The following is a 25,642-nucleotide window of genomic DNA, read 5'->3' as shown; positions in this document are numbered from 1 at the left end:
AAGGAGACATTTTTTAAAAACTTTTACTGTATTTTTTTCTTCAATTATTCATAAAAATCAATTTCAGCATGCTCTTTTTATTTGGTGGGAGTCAAACTAAAAAATATACACGACCTCATTTGTTTCAATTTAATGTCTCTAGAATTTGAAGAATCTCAACTATGCGAATTCCATTACCCACTTGCCCCACGGTACCTTATTATTATTTTGGGGTTCTGTGGAACTGGTTTTGGAGTATTTTTTTCAAGATGAGTCTTCGAAGGTAAGTAGTAGTATCTACTCTAGACATATCAAACTTTCAAGATTCGGCAAATTATATCAAACGGCAAATTACATCGGCGGGATATCAAACGTCATGATTTTGAAAGATATTGCATTCTATGGAAAAAAAGCGCAGTCTTCGGCTTATTTGGCCGCTTTGAACCTGGTTTCCGCGTATCCGAGGAACCGATTGTGCGATCAATTTTTGAAAGTGACTGTATGCTATCAAGCGACGCATCAAACACAATTATTTTAACAACTTTTTCGTCATTTGGGTGAATTGCATAATGTAGAACTCATTTGGTAACTAAGGAATCTTAATGGGATATCCAAAAACAGTTCGTGGATCAGTTTTCGAAGTCGTGTAAATATAATCATACGACAGATCAAATTACTGCAACGATTTTGAAGCTGTCGAAGAACATATGACTACTCTGGGACTGATATAAGTTTTTACTGGGAGCTTGTTTTAGATTATATGCTTGCTCATAATTATTTAAAATATATGTTCTTGCTGTTAAGGTAAAAAAAGCGCTGAATTGATAAGTAATCAGTCGAATTTCGTTTGTTGAACTATGTTTAACTGCACTGTGTTTTAATTGGGTTATAGCCCACCTAAAACAAAGGCAAACATCAATTTCTGACTAAAATAAATTTGTGTCAATGTTGGTTGCCCAGAATTGCTTTTGTTATAGATTATTTGACAGTCCAAAACTCAGCCATATTAGGGCTCATTCATTTATTCCTAACGCTAAAATTTGCCATTTTGGACACCCATCCACCCCCTTGTAACGCTTTTTGTATGAACATTATTCAATTTTTGTATGGGCCGTAACATCGTTAGGACACCCACCCACCCCCTCTAGCGTTATGAAATTTGTGAATGGGCCCTTAGTGAAAGTTTTTCGCTAGATGGACTACAGTTTTGGTGCAATGAACGTAAGTTGATTGTAATAGTTTTAACGTGGCATAGAACCAAACACTTGTGTGGTGATAATTTCAAAAGCTCTTCATAAAATTGATTTAATAATGTTCTTTACGAGGCGTAAGAAGATAGTAGATGTAGAAGATTTGTTGAAAATATTTGCAAAATTATTTGAAGTTCACTTAAAGTTTTTCTTAAAAAAAGAGATTTGAAGTTCTTTTCGTTGAAATTGTATCCAGGATTACTTAAATCACTTAAAATGACTTAAATTACAGGATAAATAGTGGAAAAATATTCAAAGAATACCTTTTAAAAATTCATAGATGAGCCAACTCCTGAAATTGCAACACAAATTGGTTCAAAAACTTGAATTCATCGAAAAATGTTTAGAAATAAGCCAGATGAAATCAATAAAGCAATTCCTTGTGAATTGCTAACATTTGTACCGATTATTGGAACATTGGAAAATATTTTCAAAGAAATGTCTGAGACAAAAGTAGTGACATTATTTTCCCAAGAGATTTTCTGAAGGAACCCTGGTCAAAATTGCTGGAGGAACTCTCAGAGGAGTTCTTAAAAGTAATCACTGAAAAATTAAATGGATTCATTTAGGCTGATACAAATATTTATTTTCTTTTATGTCCGAGACCACTTGGAAGGTACGAGGGGGGGGGGATAAAAATAAATAAATAACAAAAAAATAAAAACGAAAAAAAAGTTATTTCTTTCAAATTTTTATTTTTAACGATAGTTATTAAACTTTTTTCAATCGTCATCTGGATCATTATTTTACCTGGTTTTTACTCTAAAAATAAAAAAACCTAACTGATGTCAAAAAAATGATGAATCTTTTTTTTTTCTCCCCTTCAAATTTTTCGGATTTTTGAAGGGGGGGGGTGACATAAAAGAAAATTAATATTTGTATCAGCCTTATTTCGTCAAGCATAAGTAGACTACATACAATAATTACAATCAATTCTTACATGCTATGGACTAATTATATTGTCCTTTATTCGTGTTTTAAGCTGCTCTTTGGACATAGTAATGCCAATAAACGGGGTTGGTGGTTGGTGGTCTGATGGCTACCGCTTCTGCTTCATAAGCAGAAGGTCATGGGTTCAATCCCAGGCCCGTCCCTTTCCTCGTACTTTGTAGTTGTATATCTCTCACTTGCTTCTATCTTTCATTCTAAATCTATCACACTCAAACTATTCGTTCATAGCAAACGCTAGAACCAGAGACGGACGAGAAACCGTTTCCCTAACGATTCCATTCTTCCACGCGCATGCCTTTCCTTACGCCTGATACATAGGCAGTGTGCTAACCACAAAAGCAAACCTCTCTGCCATGCCTTTCCCCCAATCCATACACTCCCGCATGAACAGGCTTAGATGCAGTGGTATATACGGTCTACGTGGGAGCCAGTATAATGCATCATCAATTCCTCCCCCTTCCCCACATTGGTCTGCATTCTGACGTGGCAGGCACCATTGTCGTTAAAAATAGAAGATCACCAGCACTTATACACTGAGGATGCCTGTTAGTCCCAAGCATTCATTCGGTTGATTCCTTGTGTAAGTGCAGCTGATCTAGCGATACTGGAGTAGCATCCACGGGCTAGCTCAAGCTCTTTGGACATAGTAATGCCAATGAATTTGCGATGCACATTGTACTGACGCATTATATAATTAATTTTTCCGCTTTAAACATAATGCATTCTGTATGATTTTTCTAAAAAAAAACGCCTTGTTCTTAGATGCCGAGAAGGTGTATAGAAGTTTAATTGAGAGAGAAGCGCAGCTGAGGCAACACTTTTTGCAATAATGTTGTTTATGGAAAAAATCATTGTGAATTCCCGGCTTTGCTTAAGTGTTTCCAAGTTGATGAGCATGCAGCGTGCATCATATGACGGAAGTGGCGGAGTCTAATACAAGTTCCGAAGGGTGTATAAAATGAATTAGTGTGTTTGATGATACTAGGTGGCAGTATTCCAGAATTGGTCTTACATATGTAATAAACAATAGTTTAATAGTATATGGGTCTTGAAAATTGTTACTGAATGTCTTAATAAGGCTAAGCATGCTGTTTACTTTGCTTATTATACTGTCGTTCTACGCATATTTGTCCCACGGCTCATAAGGTTTACACAGAACATGGGACAAGTAGGCGTAGAAGGGCAGTATGGTTTTAAAATGTTTTACATAAGTGAGTTGTAAGTTTAAGATTGCGCCCAAATCCCTTAAAATTTGATACTTTTGCACTAGATGATTTCCTAACAATATTTTTTAGTTGAGGTTGTTACATGTTTTCGAATAAATACTATTGAATAATATTGTTTACATTGAGTTGGAATTGACTTTTTTGCACCAAGTGAAGGATTAGTATATTCATTCTAGATTTTGTCTGCTTCGTTGTTCTAATATGACCAATAGAGTTTAAAAAAAAACAGCTATAGTCTATGATAGTTGAACCAGAAACTTTCCTATGGAACCTCCATTTTGAATTCTCAAGAGTGAATTATGGAAGATTCGAAAGCAAATATAAAATAAATTCAATTTTAAAATCATGCTATATTCTTTTGATAAATGGTATAGCGGCCTAAATGGGAATTGAAATCGAGGTGACCAAATAGCGATTTCTTTGTGGCCAAATTGGCTTAAAATTGTGCATCTCAGCCATTGAATACAATAATTTTCAAAATCATAAAGTTGGATAAGTCGCCAGACATTATTTACTCCTCGGAAACCCGGATCCATAATGGCCACATAGGTCCCAGATATTGCAACTTATTCATGAAATATACTATCTTTATAAAAATTAGTGTTTGATGTGTCGTATGACACTATTTACTCATATTTTGATCCCGCAAACATTTCTCTAGAAACCCAGATTACGGTTCTAAGATGACCAAATGAGGTCTACACTATTCAGATCAGTCACGGTATGTAATAATTTGCAAAACCATGAAGTTTGATGTGTCGCATGATTGTATTTAGTCACTTTTGAAGAATGACCACGAACCGGATTTTCGGAAACCCGGAAATCGGTTCCAAGACAAATAGGTCCCAGACGTTGAAGCTCACCCATAGAACGTAATAACTTTCAAAACCACGAAGTTTGATGTGACGCATGACAATGTTCACTGGTTTTTAATAATTGACCCTGGAACCAGTTTCTTAGAAACCCGGATACCGGTTCCAAAGAGGCCAAATGGATTCTGAACTGATTTCAAATAATTGACTCCGGAACCGGTTCCTCGGAAACCCGGATACCGGTTCCAAAATGGCCAAATTGGTCCCAGGCGTTGCATCTCATCAGTAGAAGCATTAGCCGTAGAAGGCCAATGTCGCGACTGTTCGTGTGACCAACATCTAGTTTGCCACGCTCTGACAGCCTGAGTACCGGGCCTCAAAGTGTCAAATCAATTTTAAAGACCAAAACAAATCATTGGCATTTATAAAACAGCAAAAACTCATAACTGAAGGTAAAAATAATTAAAATCAGTTTTTGGTAACAGCGCCACTAGCGTTCTACTACTAATATTTCTATTATCTCATCCATAGAATGTAATAACTTCCAAATCATGAAGTTTGATGTGTTGCATGACAATATTTACCTACTGATGTTTAATAACTGACCCCGTGTGGCCAAATGGGTTCTGAACAGTGGAGCTCAGCCATAGAATAGGCCCACCCAGAGTGAATTTAGAGCAGAGAAAAAGTAGACTTTGTATGAAAATTTACAGGAAAATGAATGATAAGTTCATCCACTTCTCCTGGCCTATGCAATCGTTTGAAAAATCAGGTACAGTTAACTCTCCCTTACTCGATATTTCGTATCTCGATATCGAGTTAGAAAACCATAGTAAAATTTGGTTTTCATGGCTACCTCGATGGTCCCTAGGATCGCAGTTGCACTGATTTTGTGTTCTATAACTCGATACCTCCTTAACTCGATGGTCCCTTCAATATAGAGTTAGGGAGAGTTGACTGTAGTTTGATGTGTCTTATATGGTATTTACTTGCTTAAAAAAATATCCCCGGAACATCCGGTTATTTGATTCGCGGCATGCAGTCACCATGATGGCCTTCTAGACATGTGTCCCCATCGTTGTAGAGCTAATAAATGTAAAAAAATCAGCTGATTTGACTTTGAAAATTCACTTTTCTGAAAGTGGCCATTTCGAAACACCCAGTTTGATTCCGGAATAACTCCGGAACCAGGTGGCCAACCCTAAAATTCTGTCCAAGCCCTCAAACTAGAAGTATATCCGCTTCTTGTGTCAAAATTTGGTTTTAAAATATCAAAAAACAAAAAACAAAAAAGGAACAACCCAAAACGTATTTTTTTCAACACTTGTTTAGGGGCAGAGCTGCCAGATGATTTGATAGAAAATCTGTATCCAAGAGGTTAAAAAATCTGTGTCCCATACAAAAAAATCTGTGTCCATACAAAAATTGTTGAAAGAAAACCTGTGTTCCATACAAATTGAATCTGTGTCAGAATAAAAATATCTGTGTAATACAGAGAAATCTGTACATCTGGCAGCCCTGTTTAGGGGGCTTGGTAACGGAAGGGTTAATCTGGCGAATAGTCAGTTGATCGCTGTGTCAAACTTCCATAACCGTCGTTGCAACAATCGACCGATTTTTCAATCTTTTTAGTCGGCTGTTGAACTGTCAAATGTTCAAATGGGGTGGAATACAAACATCAGTCCAGCGGCCAGTGAGAAACTGAATGTTCGAAAGGTTGTTGTCTGTAGTTTTCCCGCTGGTTATGGATCAATAAGTTATGAACCCATCCTTTTAAATTCAATAAAACAACTTTCTGGGTAAGCCATAAATCTCACTTTCATTTCAAGGGAAAGGTATTTTCTTTAAGTTTGCGAAAATTTAGTGGAATTCCTTAAAACACCATCATCTTCAGATCAGACTCTGCTTGTTATTGGTGTGTGTTTTTTTTTTTCTTTATTTTTTATCTTGTTTACATACTTTGAACAAAAATGCGTGCACTGTACAGGTAACGATTTTTGTTTTGAATAAGAAGGTTCATTTTTAAAGCTCTTGGATTTTCAATTAAATAAATGTATTTTCAAAAATATTTTTGAAGTTTATCATTATAAAACTATCTTTGAAAATGAATTTTCAGACATTTCAAATCAACGATTATTTATGTATTTTGGAGTGTTTATTGAACTTGGAATAATTTTGTAAAATCTGAAAATATCAGAGAATTTCAGTTCTGTATACGAGTAAACACCCTGACTCGGGATGGTGGCATTCGGGTTGATGGCATGTTTTAAAAAGGAAAGAAAACCGAAATGTGTCCAAACATAGGTCTTTTTCTTATAGATATCGCGAGTAAAAACTATTCGACACCCAAAATGCGCTTAAAGGGAAATTAAAAACAAAAATAATATTTTATTCTTAAACAAAATATGGGTAATAGAGGGTTAAACGATCCAATTCTATTTTTCTGCATGTGGAAAACATCGCAACTATTATTATACATGAAATCTAGATAAGTTCTCTATATTGACATTCCCAAGTCCATGTTCATGTGCAGCGCTAGCTAGTTCTGCCAAATGCAACGCAGAGTAAAACATTGTTTTGTCTTTGTCCCATCGCAGCATTTCTACTGAGTGCCGTCTTACTCTTTCCCACACGCACATACTTAAAGCAATGTGACCGAATCGCCATCGCCGAACTGCAGTTCAGATTAGAGGAAAAATCTCTCGCGTTCGGTTGTAGGTACAAAACCCTACGTTTTTTCGTCATGTTGTGCTAGGCGAAAGTTTTTGTGCAGTGAAACGTTTGTAGAAAATTATGTGTAAAACCTAGAATTAGCACCAATTTGTGTTAATTTATGTCAAGAAATATGGATTAAGACGTGAAGTTCTTGTTTTACGTGTCAAAAAACAGTGAAGGTGCGTTGTAGTTAAATTATTGTTATTTTTTTAACCAAGCTCATGCAGGGGTTCATCGAATTGTGAGTTTCATGTTGAAGCTCCTCCATTTTGTGCGTGTGTTGTTTCTTCAGCATCGATCAGTGTCTGCCAGCTTGGTTTTATTTTTATGATATTTCTCATTCGGTAATGCTGCAGACATATTCTATCAAAATTGTGAAATTAAGTTTGGGATCGATTTTATTTTTCTTCTGTAAAAAACGCCAAGAGTTGTATTGATTGGCTTATTTGATGTCGCGGGTGTAGGACGCGTTCAGAGGTGGACAATGGTGAGGAAGAAGACAGTGAAAAAAGTGCCTTTAGAGCGACTTTCAGCCTGCGATTTAGTCACGTAGGCCACCGTATACTCTGGCGTATAGTGATTTTGTGCAGCAGGGTGAGCAAAAATTGTTACTTCGTTTAGTGCTGATGGTGCTCGTTTTATTTGCATATTATGTGTGGTTAATAGTATTGAGCTTGCACTCTTTGCAGGAAACGAATTTTGTTTCGAAGCTTGAAATTAATCAATAAAAGGTACGCCCGATTCGAATATGTGTCATTGTACATTTTAGCGATAAAGTCGGTCGTGTGCTTATTTGTGATCATTTTAGAAAAGGAATCATATCCATTGAGATTTCAATAAATATTGCGTCTATGAAAATTTGATTACATATTTAAAATGCAGATGAAAAAAAGTAAATCGTGTTTGTGATGATACATGTTTCATCTTGTCTGCATTGAGAGAATAATATGCGGCGACAAACACGAAAATGGCGATCAACTAATTTGATTGCCTTCTGTTACGTATAACAATAATCAGACATGTTTATATTTTCTTCCGCTATAACATATCAATTATCTACATTCAAAAAAAAAATCTCGACTTCAATCTTAAATGTAACCTTTAACTCATTACCGAATCCCAAAGCAAAGCTTTTCGTCATGTACTGTGCCATAGTATTTTCCGCATTGTTATAACCTCCAAGAACGGGAGTGGTTGATATCTCTCCCGACTAGTTTATCTCATAATTAATTGTTTGAGTTCATTGGAATACACGCTAATGAATTATAGTTTTGTTCAGATGTAATCTGGTAGTTCGTACACATGTATTTTTTCTTTATTATTTGAATAGATGAAACATAATTTCTTCATTTCATCAAATAAAAATAACAAGTTTGATGTCTTTTTATATGAATATTGATTGCAAAATTCTCAAATAAACTATAATTTGAAATAAGTAATATATTAAACAAAATACAACTGTAGATCCTAGAATGAAAGTATCACGGAAATGATACGAGCCTGTTTCAAACAAAGTAGCATAACAGCCATAAGGTAGCGAAGGACACACGAAAAGGTGAAACGAATTGTAGAAGACAGAAAGTATATTTTTGCTGCTAGTGATGATACGTTAACGTTGCAGCAGCAGTACGTGTGAAAACACATTCTCGCAGTGCAGAACAGGTTTTATCAATAGTTTATTTTCTCCGAAATTGCCGCCTGAGCGATCGACTTTTGATTATCGCCGTGACCGATTACTGCATTTCCTAACCTAGTTTATTGAACTACTACCGATCCGACGTAATTTCACACTTATATTTTCGATTCCGCAATTATAAGGGGTCCAGTTATGCAATTTACAATATATTTAATATATTTGTGAAATAGCCATTAGGGGCCCAGACAGCTGTAGAAGAACATAGTGGTAATGGCTAAGACCAAAGGCGCAATAGCGCCCCTAGAGAAGTCGCCCGAGTTGCTGCGATCGATAATCGATGTACTCTTCCCGCATCATCCCACAAGCCCATGGCCCCCAGCGCCGCATGCGGCAGATGAAGGAGAAAAAGTGGCGATGGTGACGATCGAAGAGCTGGCAGAGGTCGTGAAATCATTCGCGTCAAACAAGGCACCGGGATATGATGGTATCCCGAATGTTGCCTTAAAGGCGGCAGTGAATGTGGATCCGGACATGTTCAGAACCACGATGGAACGCTGCATAGATCAAGCAGAAGTATGGAAGCGACAGAAAATGGTGCTACCCCCCCAAAGCAGGGAAACCACTAGGTGACCCGTCAGCGTATAGACCTGTCTGTCTACTAGATACGACGGAGACGTTATTGGAGAAGTTGATTCTCAACAGTCTAGTACCGTATACGGAAGGCGCTGACAGCTTGTCCAACAACCAGTTTGGATTCAGGAAAGTTAAATCTACTCTGGACGCTACCCAGTAGGTCGTTCAGACAGCTCAGATGGCAATCGAGCATAGAAATAGCGCATACGTTACTGCGCGGTTGTCACTCTGGATGTGAAGCATGCGTTCAACAACGCAAGCTGGGAAGCGATAGCCCACGCACTTCATCGCCTTAAGGTACCTTCTAGATTGCAATTTTGATGGAAAGATTGGTGGCTACGCCAACGACATCACCGTAGTGGTCTATAGCGAATCGATGGAGGAAGTAAAGTTGATACCAGTGCACTCTATCTCCATAGTTGCTGAGTGGATGAAATCTAGGAAACTAGGACTGGCCCATCGCAAGACTGTGGCAACGGGCGCTCGGTAGGTGATTGCGCCATAGAGTCCAAGCGATCTCTTAGGTATCTTAGGGTAATGATTGATGCCAAGCTCAGCTTCGCTAGCCACGTTGAATATGCTTGTAAGAGAGTATCTACGGCTATAGCGGCGCTTTCAAGGATGATGCTTAAAACTCTGCTGTAATTGCCACCAAACGCAAGTCTCTTGCAGGCGTGGCGCTATCCATACTAAGGACCAATCTGGTCAAAAGCGCTTAGAACGTGTAGAAACCTAAAGCGGTTGGAAAACACGTATCCTATACGTGTTTAAGAGTAGCAAGTGCATACCGAACGGTTTTTTAAGAGGCCTACTATGATGCCGGGATTACGTCCATCGGGCTCATCATCAAGGAAGATGTTTAATGCTTCAAACAAAGAAGTACCAGAGTAGTCAGCAATGCGTGTAAAGATACAACGCTAAGAGGCCGGCAGCAGGAAAGGGATAACTCCACTATCGGTAGATGGACTCATCGCTTTTTGCTGGTGTGGAGGAAACAGCGGAGCATATCGTGTTCGATTGCTCTTGTTTCATTGTTGTGAGAGATCGCATGAGCGCTACATGCGGAGGGGACAAGTCCCCGGACCATATAATCCAGAGAATGTGTGTGGATGTCGAGTGCTGGAATGCCGTAACTACGGCTCACTTACATTATGCCTGAGGCGCGTTCACGTTCAAAACTATTATATTTCACGTTCCTGATTCTAGCCGGATTGGGGGTGTTACTTTCACGCACTACAACGGACACGGCAAACCGAACTTGGAGGATTATCCTCAACTCAATCAGGGGTAACTTGGGGGTTTTCTTTAATCACTGCGTAAACACAACGTGTACGTTTGAGGTGTAAAACTGAGTTGCGCGTACGCCTGCGCTTGCACTGACTGCTCAATACACTCTTAAGTGTTTTCACTTAGAGTGTAATAGAATATACATTAAAAACCATGGGCAGGACAAACGTTGGCAAATATTTTATGCACAGTGAAGCCGCGTGGTAAAGATGGACAAATTATGGGTGAAATTATGAAAAAAATCCACGTGCTCGGCTGGATAATGAGTAACCACGGGTACACTTAATTTAAGAACTATGCGGATTGGATTACCGAACAGCTCAATATAAGTATTAATTTATATTAGAGTGTTACTGCCTCTCTGTACTGCCCATAACTGCATATTTGTAACATTCGACAAAAGTAGGCATTGAGTAAATGGGATACCAAGTTTGTATTTGACTGCAGTATTGGAGGAAACTAAAATTTCAAAAAATCATTAAGAATTCAAAAGAGCTTAGAAAATAATTCTGATAGAAATTTCGTTGCTACTACATTATGAGGCTCATGTATAATCTCAATGTGACTGTTATGCGGTTACAATTGCCAGTGTGACAAAACAACTTGGTATTTTTTTTCGAATTTTCTAGAACAAACTCACAGATTTTAGTAAGTTGATCGAAAGTATTTATCATTTGATGACTCTCCCCGGTATTAACTCCAATTTGTCAAAAATGTGGAATGTGACTGTTATGCAGTTATGGGCAGTGTAGTAGTCATGTCATCACTTGAGTGAGAACGACACGTTGATAGCCTTTCCACATCTTTACTCTTCCACAATACAGTTGTTGTGGAAGCGATGTAGGTATGAAAGGCAAACAGTTTCAACACTAAAATAAATCGCACTCGCTCTTTCCGCGTGTGAAGTGATATGAGATGGAAGGATATGGGTTATGAAAGGGGTCCGCGTGGTCTGTAGGGATTTGAATTCTAAACTTGTAATCAACTCAGTTATTGGGTCACCAAGTGGCACGGTAGCTTAGTTGGTAAAGCGCTCGTCTAGCATACAAGAGTCCTGGGTTCAAATCCCAGTCGAGCACGTGGATTTTTTTCATAATTTCACCCATAATTTGTCCATCTTTACCACGCGTAATGAGTTAATAATGAGTTAATTAATTTAATAACCAGCTCAATATAAGTATCAATTAAAAATAAATTTGTTCGAAGCACTCATGAAATTTTGGGTTTCTGGTAGGAAACGTGGATGAATTCTCGAAAAAATCCACATGAACAGGCGAAAGAATTTTTGCAGGGTTTCTAGAAAAAAAAAAAACCTTAACCCTCTAATACCCAAATTTTTATTTTCGATTTAAGTATTATTTTTCGTTATCTAAAATCGTTAACACGTTTTGGGCAATTATTTATTTTTATTCACAAATTTTGAAATTTTGGTTTATGATTTTTATAATTTTTATTTTTGAACATCCCTAGCTTTTTTCATTTTTTCTTGAAGCCTTTTCTAGTTGTTGATTTGTGGCAATAATAAAAATGTAAATTTTTACGGCACTTTTAAAAACATTATTTTTTTTATTTTTTTCGGAGCGTATTTTATTTTCCGTGTAACTAACGGAAAACAGGTTTGAAATAATATTAATACCACCAGGCTCTTCTTTTGTGATAGGTTGATCGTAGAAAAATATAAAAAGTACGATTTTTTATATTACACGTTAAATGAACCCCAGGCATTTGTAGGTTATATAAGAATGCAGTTTTTCAAACAATTTCTAAAAATACAAAAAAGTTTCAAAAGTCATAAAAAACTTTTCTAATATGCCTGTTATGAGTCAAAGTATAAGCCAAAAATTAAAACATTTTGATTTCCGAGCTACGAAAACATATACAAAATTCCAGAGTGTACCCCGTCTAAAGGCGGGGTTGGGTATTAGAGGGTTAAGCTATTGTTTTCAAACACTCTTGGATAAATTATTGTGAATATTCTGCGAAAAAAATCCGTAGAAATCTTTGGAAGATTTCCTTGAATAACAACTGGAGAATTCAATTGAAGGGTAGTTTAAAAATATCTGGAAAAAATACTAGGATAGTTACAGAAAAAAACAAAGTTACAACTATGGAAGTTACTGGAGGTAGTAGCTTTGGAGTTCTCAAGGATTTCCTGGAGCAACAATTTTAAGCATCCTTTGAAAATTAGCTGGAAGAGTTTCTGGGAGAATTGGAAAAGAAGTCTCGAAGAATTTCTGGAGCAATCCCTGTAGAGAACCCTGAAAGTATTCTGAATAAAATCACTGCTGAAACTTTTCCTAGGGGAATCTGAGACGAATCTTTTGAAGAGACGGTTGAACCATTACAGTCTCTGAAGGTTTGTTTGGAGCCTGTACAGTAGACTGATGCAAATTTTGAAATTTTTGGCTCCCCTATGCTTAAACGATGTCAATTATGATGAAAATGATCCTCCCAAAATTTGAAGTGATTCGGAAGAACTTTGGTTGTGCACACGCTATTTGAAGTTTATATGGAAATTTCTATGGAAAACGCAAATCTTTTGTGTTCAGTCCTCTAACTGCTCGTCATAATAATGTATGGAAAAAGGAACACACTCATCTCATGTGAAAACTTCCCAGCTACAACTTTGCCGAAGACCACATGTTGATGGGACGTCAGGATAATTTGTTATTATTGATAACAAAGTCTAAATCATGCTGAGATGATCATTCAATTACTTTCAGAGCAACACTGCTTTTTTGCTGTAGAACATAGTAGCCTGGATTACTTTGATCTATTCTTCCCGCCAGGAGCACCGTTTACACCTTTTTACGGGAGCGGGCCATTTGGCATAAAGCCATTTGGCATAAGGTCATTTGGCATAACGCCATTTGGCATAAAGGACATTTGGCATAACGGTCATTTGGCATAACGGACATTTGGCATAATTTTTAACTGTGAAAGATGAGGGTCATTTGGCATAACGGACATTTGGCATAATTTCAATATATTTTCTGTACATACTTAAATTGAAGATTTTTGCATTTTATTACTGTTTCATATTAGTAACAGCTGAATCTGTTCTATAATAATTTATTTATTCTCTTCTCTGGCTAGCCGCCGAAGAAGCACAACAAATGCGGTATAAATCCATCAGAAGATTCCGGTTAAATCATACCACCGAATTCAATCGGATTGTAAACTTTGTAGATGTATTTTAAACGACATTTGTTGACTTCCAATGATCTCGCTTACTAATAGACGAAATACCGAAGGGAAAAATGGTGAATTTCTTTCAGATTTTATATGCTCAGGTGATGACTTTTGTGAATTGAGCATGTTTGAATATTCAATAAATATGGATTTATCTCATTTCGTCTATTAGTAAAATCGATTTTGAACGAGATAGAAAATATAGCTGTGTGCGTTTGAAATGCAAATATCAAATGCGGGAACACCAAATGCGGTAAGATTTTTAATAAGGAAGGCGAAGTCAAAGAGTGATTTTCTTTGCTATGTTGGCGGTGACATGGATCATGGTTGCTAAGTATCCTTTGGCTACTTTGTGTTACCGCATTTGCATATCAGTTATACTGGATTTGCACGTCAAATGCAAACAGCAATATCATCTTCTCTTAAGGTGGAGATGAATCGAAGCCAAAGTTCAAATTTTCAAGAGCACGGATCTGGAGAACCAAGCATCCGTTTAAGCTGAAAACTTAATCGATTGGTCACTAGCTGGTGGTGACCAATCGATTAGGTTTTCAGCTCAAACGGATGTTTGGTTCTCCAGATCCGTGCTCTTGAAAATTTGAACTTTGGCTTCGATTCATCTTCACCTTAATTTTGCTCAGAGATACTCGAAAGACTGCAAAATCATTAGATGGGAAGAATCATTTTCTTCAGGTGCTCATAGTTGAGATACAAGGCACACAAAATATTAAATTTTAAGATGACTTTGCAGAACTTAGTAGGCCAATAAATCGAAAAAATAAAACACTTGAGAGCGACGATTTTTTTTTATTAAAAATACTCAATTATCGCGGCTCTTAAGCTAATCGTTTGCAGAGTTGCTCGCTGTCACTATCCACGCCTAAAACTTGCTGATTTGTACAGGCAGACTGCGATACAATACGGATCATTCTATATCACATCAACATCATGCTGTCTACTCCAACACCAATGCATTGATGATTGATAGCGATAGACTATGGATATCAATGATGGGTTAAGTTCAATTTTAAATTAGGCAAATAAAATGGCAACTTATCAATACAATATTTTTGATAAAGCTGCAGATGAATTGAAACTATGTGTTGGTCACAGAAGAACAATAATAACTTGGAGAATTGTCACTTCTTCTTCTTGGCATTACGTCCTCCCTGGGACAGAGACTGTTTCTCAGTTGGGATTCAGCATGGCTTTGCTTTGTAGCCACGGACTCTAGCCACTTGGCTAAGGAAGGCCCCATAGAGAAGGAGAATGGTCACGTGATCACTCATTCTGAATTGATTATAATCTAGAGTGCGATGTCCAATGCATTGATGATTGATAGCGATAGACTATGGATATCAATGATGGGTTAAGTTCAATTTTAAATTAGGCAAATAAAATGGCAACTTATCAATACAATATTTTTGATAAAGCTGCAGATGAATTGAAACTATGTGTTGGTCACAGAAGAACAATAATAGCTTGGAGAATTGTCACTTCTTCTTCTTGGCATTACGTCCTCACTGGGACAGAGACTGTTTCTCAGTTGGGATTCAGCATGGCTTTGCTTTGTAGCCACGGACTCTAGCCACTTGGCTAAGGAAGGCCCCATAGAGAAGGAGAATTGTCACGTGATCACGCATTCTGAATTGATTATAATCTAGAGTGCGATGTCGCATCACTGCTTTTGGTTGCCAAATCAAAGTGATATTGATAGCTCGCAGCTGATATTAATAGTTTATGTAAATCAACCGTACGCTGTTATGACTGATATTGAGCAACTCTGATCATTTGCTACAACTTTGCTGAACATACCAACTCACGATTCGTTAAAATAAAGAAGTTGGCCTATATCTACTTCAATCTTGTAATCATCGTAAAAAAAAATTGATGCGTACACTTTGTAGTACTGAAAATTCGGTGTCCGGCCACTTGGCCGAATGCCATTTGGCCGAACGGGTCATTTGACCGAATGCCGTTTGGCTGAATCATGAAAATAAAAATCAAATAACACCACCTCTGATATGTAGGTTTCATAAGTGTGACCCAATAACTGATAAGCTCATTAATTTGTTGTTTTTCATAATGTGACGGGACGTAATTTATTGTCACTCTATAAGAGCTCTAAGAGAATAATAAAATCGACCCGTTAAGGTGATTATAGAACGAAGCCACACTTCAAATTTTCAAGAGCACAAGACTTTAGAACCAAACAGCGCTCCGCGTAGAAAATCTATCCCATTGGTCACCACCAGCTAGCAAGCAATTTGATTGATTTTCAACGCGATCTAATGTCAGATACTCTCGTCTTGTGCACTTGAAAATTCGAAGTTTGGCTTCGTTTTAGAATCACCTTAACTCAGGACGAAGTTGTGAACTCCTCACATTGCGTCAAGACTCTGAGGTGACGGTGAATTCGCCTCTGGACTACCAAAGGTGTAATAAGGTTTCAAGTTTTTTATTGATTTCATCAGATTTTTTTCCTTCTTTTGCACATAGGCTATTTATTCGAGTTATACTATTGAAAATAGTTCAGCTTATATTTTAATTGGGAATTTTACCTTCTTTAAATCATCGGAAGTTCTTTGAAGTTGTACTGATAAAATTATTATATGCATTACACTTGCCTAAATTTTCATAAGAGATTTTTCCTTCTTTTGATCATAGGCTGTTCTTTCAATAGTGAAGTATTTCTCATAGTTATTCATGTTAAAGCTTATAATAAGGGTATCAGGGGTAATATGCACCCCAGGAGTAAAATGAGTTTTCGGGGATTCTACAAATATTTTAGAAAAATTTAGACATTTTTCTGGAAGTTCGATTTGTAAAACTGCATGTTGTGGGTCACTCCTATTTGCCCTTGACGATTTTTTTCCAATTTTTTTACAAATACTCATAAAAGATTCCCTTACGTCTTATGAACCTATGCATGCTATAAAAAGTTTGACTTTTACTGTGCGCCCTGTTTTCAAGTTGCCCGTTAGAGGGAGCGAGACAGCACCAACACACGGCGCACAGTAAAAGTCAAAAGAATAAAAGGATTTATGGCACGTATGGCTCATTCAAAACACATTTTTTTACCTCAACTTGGGTGAGTGTCATTCTCCTTTCAGCACGAAATGTTTTTTGAAATACTACTAAAAAGCTAATTATGTGTATGTCAATGATGGTGTAACCTTATTCATGAATAAGCTGAATAATTTCTTTGAAATTCATTATAAATCCATGCTCGTTCACTTTTGTTTTCAATTTCGGCCGAACGGCATTCGGTCAAATGGCATTCGACCAAATGACATTCGGCCAAATGACCCGGAACCGAAAATTCTGAACATATTATCAGAAGTAACTATGGCTCTAAAATCAATAAATCGAGACGAAAACCTCATGTCCGCCTAAATTAGCTTCCTGGACCAGTGTGCACTGGTTGATCGGGTTCGTTGAAACACGAAATGTTATTTAAAAGATAATTGTAGTAGCAATGTTAGTCATTACCTTGTTTTCAATTTTTAATTTCAAATTAAGAAATATTGCGTCACTGATTGACGCCCTAGTTCATCTTCTGTTATCCTGTTTAGTCATGACATTTATCTAGAGATTAACCCTTCTTTTAAACATAAGGTATTTCGAGGGTTATTGCTATAGCGATTCGACGCATTATTTTGTTATATAGGAATTTGCCCTTCTGTTTAACATGACTTTTTCTTTTGCTTAATATTACAACAGTTTTTTCATACAGAAAAAGGAATATCTGAATTATTATACCAAATAACCCTTACTTTTCAGATAGTTTGATATTATGCCAAATGTCCGATATGACCTTTACTTCACATATGGTTTGATATTATGCCAATTGATTCTTACTTTACACATGTCTTGATATTATGCCAAATGACTTTTTATTTTCACATGGTTCATAATTATGCCAAATGACCGTTATGCCAAAAGGCTGTTATGCCAAATGTCCTTTATGCCAAATGGCGTTATGCCAAATGACCTTATGCCAAATGGCTTTATGCCAAATGACCCAGACCCCCTTTTTACCTTATATGTAGAGTGTTGGTCCCTCAAAGAACATCTGAGTGTGTTCAAAACCAGAGAAGCAATAATCAATATTGACATAAATTCTAAAAATATATGAGTTACGGGCTTCTAAAAAATGAAGCAAAATTATCGAAAAACAAGTTATTGCAGTTTGGATTAATTTTGGTAAAACATATTAAGTTAGGGTAAATGTTCCAATAGTGGAGGTAATAAGCACTATTCAACTTCATTGATTCGCCCAAAATTCAAAAAGTGCAATAAATGTACATATTATTGTTGTAACGGGAAGTAACGAGCATTTATTAAATGAGTGATTTCATCGCAAGTAACCAACAGTGAAAAATTATGCCTCCACTATTGGTACACTGTTCCTTTAGTTACGGTATATTTTTATTTTGTGTTCCTATAGTTGCGGTCTCCATTGTTTTCTTATGGGAACACATAATCGCAACTATTGGTACAGGAGAGACAAGTTTTTAAAGATTTGGTCGTATTGCATCAATTCTGAAACAATTGAAACGATGTTTTCAACTATTTCGTGTATCCACAAGCCAATACGTCGAGTGGCAGTGTCTATTCTGTGGCTAATTCAATGAAATCCGTATAAATGGCACTATCGCAACTATAGGAGCACCTACAACTAATGGATCACTTACCCTATTGAGTTATGATTCTTTTTGATTTTCATACAAAAAAATCTTACCATAACATAGGAAGGGAAAAAATAAAATAGTCTTACGCAATTAATGGACAACCTACCAGGGAATCTCTTGCTAACAAAAGCATCAAGAACTAGAGGGTTGAAAAAAATAACACCATTGCCATAAACAGTTCAAATAGCATTATATAAATCATACATCTGGATTTACATAATGTTCAGAAATTCTCAAACATGGAGAAAGCTTCAATATTTTGAACAGAGTCCCTTCTTCAGACGAATGGAAAACATGACACATGAAGAAACATTTATGGGATACCTCGACGTCATGGATAATTCTTGATTAAGTTGAACTTCTTCAAATTTCGCGGCTTTCTCCTCGAAGAAAGAAAAATCATCAACTCTCTGTTATTGGAAAAATTGCACTCTCTTCACTGGATAAACGTAGAAAACCTTGTCACGATTCCAATGATGTATTTAGATGAATGTTTTCCTTTGAAAACAAAATAGTATTTATTATCATCATTATACTGTAATTCTAAATCATTCCAAACGATGTGATCAATACTATTAGCTTTTGTTATTAACCTAATTAAAAAAAATGGCTATAAGAATTCATCACAGTATCTATGATTGTTGTTTGCCATATTTCGCACATCTTGCAGCAGTACAACATTGTAAGGAACTGCCCATCTACTAAGGACGAAATTACAGTTTCGATTATGCTGTTGTGTTTCCAGCAAGCTCTTAGTTTACCAAGGTACCTATATTTCAATTTCTGATAACCTTTTACTGGATAAACGTAAATAATCTAGCTGTCATTCTAAATCATTCTAAGTATGTGAGAAATAGACTCAAATGATAGGGTAGATAACCCGGGTAGAGGAGAATTGCAAAATAATAACAAAACTTACTATTAAAATAGAATGTTAGAATAGCAAAATTTGTTCTTTTTTTGTTTGAAATAAGAGATAAAATAACAAAAATAATAACTAAATTTATATGGCATAAAAACTGAATAATATCATATTTTGCTGTTATAATAACAAAATAATAGCAAAAATATAGGCAACCGTAAATAACAAAATATGTTATTATTTAGATATTGATAACAAAATAATAACTAAATAAGCTATTCACGAGTAGATCAAAATAATGGTAATTTTAGTTCTTTGACTTTAATATCTAAATTTAGCATGATTGAAAAATAAACTTTTTACTTTTCTGCAAAAAGCATTTGCTTTTTAAATATTCAATGAATATCATAGGAATTGTAAAACTAACTATTATGGCAAAATTTGATATTGATTTGTTCTCATGAATTATTTAAATAAAGTTTTCAAATATTAAAATAATGACATATTTTACTGTGATAGCAATGTTTGTTATTCTTTAGATATTTAATGTTTTTAGTACGTTTGCACAAATAACAAATTTTACTATGATAGTACATTTTGTTATTGATTAGTTATTACATGACTTTCAAAAATAACATACCAATGACAAATTTTACTATGATTGTATGTTTTGCTATTGATGAGATATTTACAGTCGACTCTCCACAACTCGATGTTCTATAACTCGATATACTCTATAACTCGATGGATTTTTCGGTCCCTTCAAATGTCCATACATCGTGCTCTCCATAAGTCGATATTTCTATAACTCGATATCTCCACTAGTCGATGTCACGTGAGAGGTTATTTTCCTTCCAAAACTCGATATCCATTTTTAAATCCTTCTTATTCGGGGAAACTCAGACTCCAAACAAGAGGATGTGAATAAATACTTGCAAGTTGTAATAAAAGCTGAAAATCATTAAAATAATAAAAAAAAATTGTCAGTAAAAATAACGTGATTTTTGGAGCATTTCGAAAAAAGTTACCAAAAAATAGTTAGTATGATACTATTAACAAAATAATATTGCTTTCTTACAGAACTGATCATATATGTATTGGAAATACAAAAATTTGTTCCTTTGATTTTGGGACTTTTTGAGTCGGTACATTCTATAACTCGATAATTCTATAAGTCGATGGTCCCTTGAATATCGAGTTATGGAGAGTCGACTGTATGTCATATATTAATAACATAATAATGGTTAAACCAGATATTATTGCAAAATTTGTTCTTATTGTACCTTTATTTTGTTATTCACCTCTACCCGGGAATGTTAGCTTTTGTTTTTGAAATCTTTGACTGCAAGAATGCAGTTGATTTGCTTATATACATTGGAACAGAGTATTCATGATTGGCGTTTGTTTCATTTCGCACAAGTTGCAGCAGCAATGATGTTAAATGACTTAAATGAACACTGTTGTAGATTTTCCAATTCGTTTCCATAAGATAATTCAAGATATAATAATGTTTTACCCAGGACTCCATATGTATTGAGTTGAGAGATTTTGCCAAGGATGAAATTTCATCTTTGATTCTGCTCCAGAGAATGTGCTACCCACTCTACAAATCATGGCTGAAACTCTTCTCCTTTTCTCAATCCTCCATATTATTTTTTCTGTTTCAATGATCAATCGTAGCAACAAGTGAAAATACAGTCAATCTATGACACACGTTTGCTACCCACATAATAAATACAAAGACACAGACCCTACTTTGGGTACGAATCTATTCCGCTTACTGCCTTTATCCTTTCAGGTCACCTTTTCTCGATACCTGCCGGCAAAAATCCCGTCTCGCACAGAAGATCAAAGTAGATAAATACAGTGCATCTTTTCGTCTCTTCTTTCAGAAATGATCGTGTACTAGTTTCCTGAAGCAGCCGATAACAGCTACGAGCTCGGTTGCAATCGAAAAAGCTAGCTAGCCAGAAAGTGAAAAACCCGAAGAGTGTAACTGTGAAGTTTTGAAATTAACAGTGAAAATAGTATAAAAACGTGCGTGAAATAGCTTGCGCTGTTGTCGATTTAGACGCGAATAATTATAAAAAATGGGTGAGGTGAAAATACAAGTGTTTCGGCCAACGTGGGAGGAGTTCAAGGATTTCCCGAAGTACATCGAATACATTGAGTCCCAGGGCGCGCATCGGGCAGGATTGGCCAAGGTAAGTGGAATAATTGCTGTTTTTGATACATATTTTGGTTTTATTCAAATTTTATCAAATATGTCTCGAAGTACTTGGTAATCTCACTAAAACAAAGATATCATAGTCAGGGACAGATGAAATCTTCTGTTCAACATGTTTAAAATTTCAAACATAGCCGAATTTCAATTGTTTTGGTTTAGGGCCAACGCTCTTTTATTTTTCTATCCTAATAAGCAGTCTATAGCGGATTATTTCGCTGTTGGAAGCTGGACATATTTTTAACGATCGTTTGGTAAATTTTTATTGAAAAGCGTTCAGGCTAAGTAGCCCGTCATTCGTTTTGGCAGCCGTGGCTATTTTTCAGCTTGCAATTTCAAAGTGATAAAAGTCAGTCTTGATAGTTTATACCGACTTGAAAAAGTATCACTGTACGCGCTTACATGCATAAAGTATGGACCTATGCACAGGTTCACTATTTGACGTTTTAGCGGTGCCGTGTTATTTATGTGACCATGGAAACCAGTGAATTCGGCACCGCTCAAACGTCAGATTAGTGAACTCGTACATCGGTCCATGCTGAAACCAACCGATTTTCGTTGATTCGAAATCGTGAGATCAACTAGCAACAATCATCAACGACGACTAAAAATTTCAATGACGGCCTACTTCGCATTCAGCAGATAAAATCTTATTCCAAATGGAATCGAGTTCAATACATTTTTTTAAATGTAAAACTTCAAAATCCTATGGTGGCGTGGGATGGTATCATATTTTCAAACTGGATTATACATACACTTTTGCAGAACATATGTACCTATTTAAAAAGATCGAGAAAAAGTTATAGATAGCAGTAAAATATAAACATGCCACCTTCAAGAAATGCGCGACAAACGAATAGCGGAAGTGTGAGTAAGCCTGCCCGCATAAAAACGTGCCATTGAATAAACTATTACAATATTATATAGTCGATACAATACATCGTATTGTACACAGAAAAAATCCGTTCTCGTATCCGTGAACAGCAGGCGTGAACTCGTCAACAACAAAAATACACCGTGAACTAGATCATGTATACAAGACCATCATGGTAGTTCACGGTGTATTTTTGACAGTTCACGTTTTCCAGAACGCTTTTTTGAGCGTGTAATAGAATGTCGAAATGACGTTATTCTTGTTGAGAATACAATTCAAAAACAAATTACTGTTTTGTAACAGAAATTGTGTGGTTTTGTAATGGTTATATGTTACAATTTTGGTCCAATTTTCAAAAACAGTTACTTGCTTTTTTCTTTGGCAGAAGTAAACAAAACAAGTTCAAAAGCAAGAAATATTAGGTGAAAAATAAGTGTTAAAAAAGTCAAAATAAATAGTTTTGTAAAATGAAGGGATATTAGCTGTGATTAAAGCATGAATGCAATAATGTTAACAGTAGTTTACGAAACAATTTGCAGAATGATGAGCACAGCACGAGTCGTACATTTTTTTTTGCAATTTCGTAGAAGACCTCTTGAGGGAATCAGAATGCCATCATTTAACGATCAACGCTCCGTCATTGTAACCATCGTCATCATCGAAGCTTGTAAAGCAGTTTTTCTGTTCAAAACTAAAAATTATTCAATGAAAAAGTGTTCACTGTGTTTCGGTTGGAGAGCAGAATATAGTGAACACATTTTCCTGCAATTTTACTTAATTTTGAACGAGAAAACTGCTTTTGAAAATTCCGAAATCAATGACGGATCCTGCTTCCTTAACAATTTCTGATTTTTTTTGTATAATGACCCAATACTCAACTTATGATAGTTGCATGATAGAAGAGCGTTGCGTAATAATCATTACGCAACTAAATCCAGTTGCGTTATGACGAACCCATGACAGATTGATTTGATGAAAAACAGCCTATTACTTATGATGAGAAATTGCAAAAAGGTCTTTATTTATATATGAGTTAAAATTAGTTTGGATACTAAGGAGTGTATCGAAAAGTAGTCGCAAACATTCAAAACCGTTTCAAAAATATTGGGTTGAACCCACAAACAATTTTTTGATCAGAAGTGCTTTACAATTGTTTTAAAAATTATGATGCGGTGATATTGTTTCAATAAAGTGGCATTTTTTATGATAATTTTTCGAATTACTAACAGATGACGATGAAAATCTTGCACACCTCTGAATAATTTGATGTGTTAAAAAATGTGTTAAATTTTGAGAAAAAATGTTTTTTGTTTATGCTTATATATTCTGTGTCACAACTCTCAAGACATGGTGTAAAACATTTATTGAAAAATACATTAACAAGCATTTGAGAGCAAATACAAAAATCGAAAAATGTCGATTTTTAAGGACCAATGAATGCCAATAATTGGAAATCTGTCATCTCGAATTCCATGTCCCCGAATTATCCATAATGCCTAATGACAGTACGCCGAATTCCATTATCGCGAGGCATTGTCATTCGAAGTTATTGTACACTAGTGGTCCCGGCAAACTTCGTCTTGCCATCAAGTAGGCTGTTTGATAACGTCAAGAATCCCACCATACAAAATTACACCTTAGTCTTCTCCCGTTTTCCCAAATATTTCGGACACTTTCCTGAACTTTCTCCTCGCACCCGTTCCGTGACCCGTTCTCAAGTCATTTCGTGACATACAAACATCACTCCATTTTTATTTATATAGATTCGGGGTAGTGGCATCCGAGGTAATGGGGTAGAGCCGATTTTTGACATTAAAATGTGTATATGTTTACATTTCATTAGGCTGCGCACTCCGCTATAGGCCTATTCAAATGACGTCTCAAATCAGCTGATCGGGAAGCACTTTGACATTTCTTCTATGAAAATGACAGGCCCGTGTTAGCACCGGTCCTCTACCGATGTAAACAAATGCATAGACGGATCTGTCACATGAAAAGACCTATACTTTTTTCGATCTCTTGACTGTTACTACGATCCCTGTGTTGGTGCTGTCTCGCTCTCGCACATGCGTGACTTAAAAACAAGGCTGACAGTAAAAGTCAAAAATTTTATAGCGCACACAGCCTAATTCAACGAATGAAAATCAACGACCCATGAAAGTCAAAAATATGTCAGTGATTGTCAAATGCAGCTGAAGGTCATACTAAAAACATCGCAGATCAGACAATGTTCATTGAAAAACATCGCAAACCAGTCATTTTGTTCCACAAAAACTGACAGAAAACGTAGCGATAACTTCAAAATTGGTTTATTAGAGTCTGTCTACACCCCGTGCTATTTTTTTATTTTCAGTAACCCCTCCTCCCTTATAGTCTTTTGGCCACACAAAAAAAAATCAAACACTTAATCCACTAGACGTTTAGTACCATAGTCCGTTTGGCGACATGACAACATTGATGATATTGCTATTACTTTCACGTTATACGTACCCGTCTCATGTCATGTTTTAGTCATAAAATAATCGATCAGCTGATCCAAAACGGTTCGCAAATGCACTATTTCCACAAACACACTCTTGAACGATCAACAAGCAAAAAAGAGCACGGAGCGAACACACAGCAATAACACTTTGCGGAAGTGTGAAATTGTGTTTGAAATTTAATAAATCATTTCGTAGAACTCGAGAACAGTTGTACTGTCAAAATCCTGTTTGGCATAAAGCGCTGTCGAAAAAAAATACGTAACGCTTGAGGGAGGGGGAGCGTCATAGAGGAGAGGATCCAAAATTTCTAATTTTAGCGTTACGTAATAAAAATAAATCAATACTGCATAAGAAGTTTATTATTCTCAGCAATTAACCATCGTAAAAATCAAATATTTTATGAAAAATAGTCAACTGGTCGCAGTTGTATCGTTGGTTGGAATATTGCACATCATTATATATTGAATGTACCGTTACAAAAAAATGACTTAACTGTCAGTTCGACACTGCAAACTGACAGCTTCCACTTGTTTTGCATGGCAAACATCACTTTATGCTAAATGTCCATTCGGTGAAACCGAATGCAGCATGCAAACGATATAAACATGTTGCGCTGCTTTGTGCATTTTTTCTGTCTGTTTTGTTCTACCATTCGCAACAGACTCAGTAGCGGCCGAACGCCATCTCGCTTCGGGTGCTGAAACGAACTCTACCGAGCAAGCACATGGTTTGTATCTATCCATCCGCTTGTTTACCTCGAACCTGTTTTGTGTTTTTTTTCTATGTCGCTGAATCGTTGCATGACGGCCGGGTTGAACTCTCTA

At 36.2% G+C, this 25,642-nt stretch overlaps 1 protein-coding gene across 6 annotated transcripts in view; it reads left to right on the top strand.

Annotated features, from left to right (window-relative positions):
* Positions 1 to 25,642, top strand: part of LOC5570368 — a 71,457-nt gene that overhangs the window by 15,922 nt on the left and 29,893 nt on the right. Inside the window, exons 1-3 of one of the 6 annotated variants that reach the window (XM_021850961.1) lie at positions 6,875 to 7,112; positions 7,623 to 7,664; positions 21,130 to 21,441. In XM_021850961.1, coding sequence (XP_021706653.1) covers positions 21,328 to 21,441 — 114 coding nt within the window. In that variant the 5' untranslated portion in view covers positions 6,875 to 7,112; positions 7,623 to 7,664; positions 21,130 to 21,327. Of the gene's footprint in view, positions 1 to 6,873; positions 7,113 to 7,384; positions 7,528 to 7,622; positions 7,665 to 21,129; positions 21,442 to 25,642 lie in introns of those variants that run through there. The other 5 variants (XM_021850958.1, XM_021850962.1, XM_001659035.2 and 2 more) reach the window with 5 other exon arrangements.

The sequence above is a fragment of the Aedes aegypti genome, chromosome 3 (genome assembly GCF_002204515.2).
Source record: "Aedes aegypti strain LVP_AGWG chromosome 3, AaegL5.0 Primary Assembly, whole genome shotgun sequence".
Lineage (NCBI taxonomy): Eukaryota > Metazoa > Arthropoda > Insecta > Diptera > Culicidae > Aedes > Aedes aegypti.
Note: the sequence above shows the minus strand (reverse complement) of the source record. Positions and strands in the feature narration are given on the sequence as shown.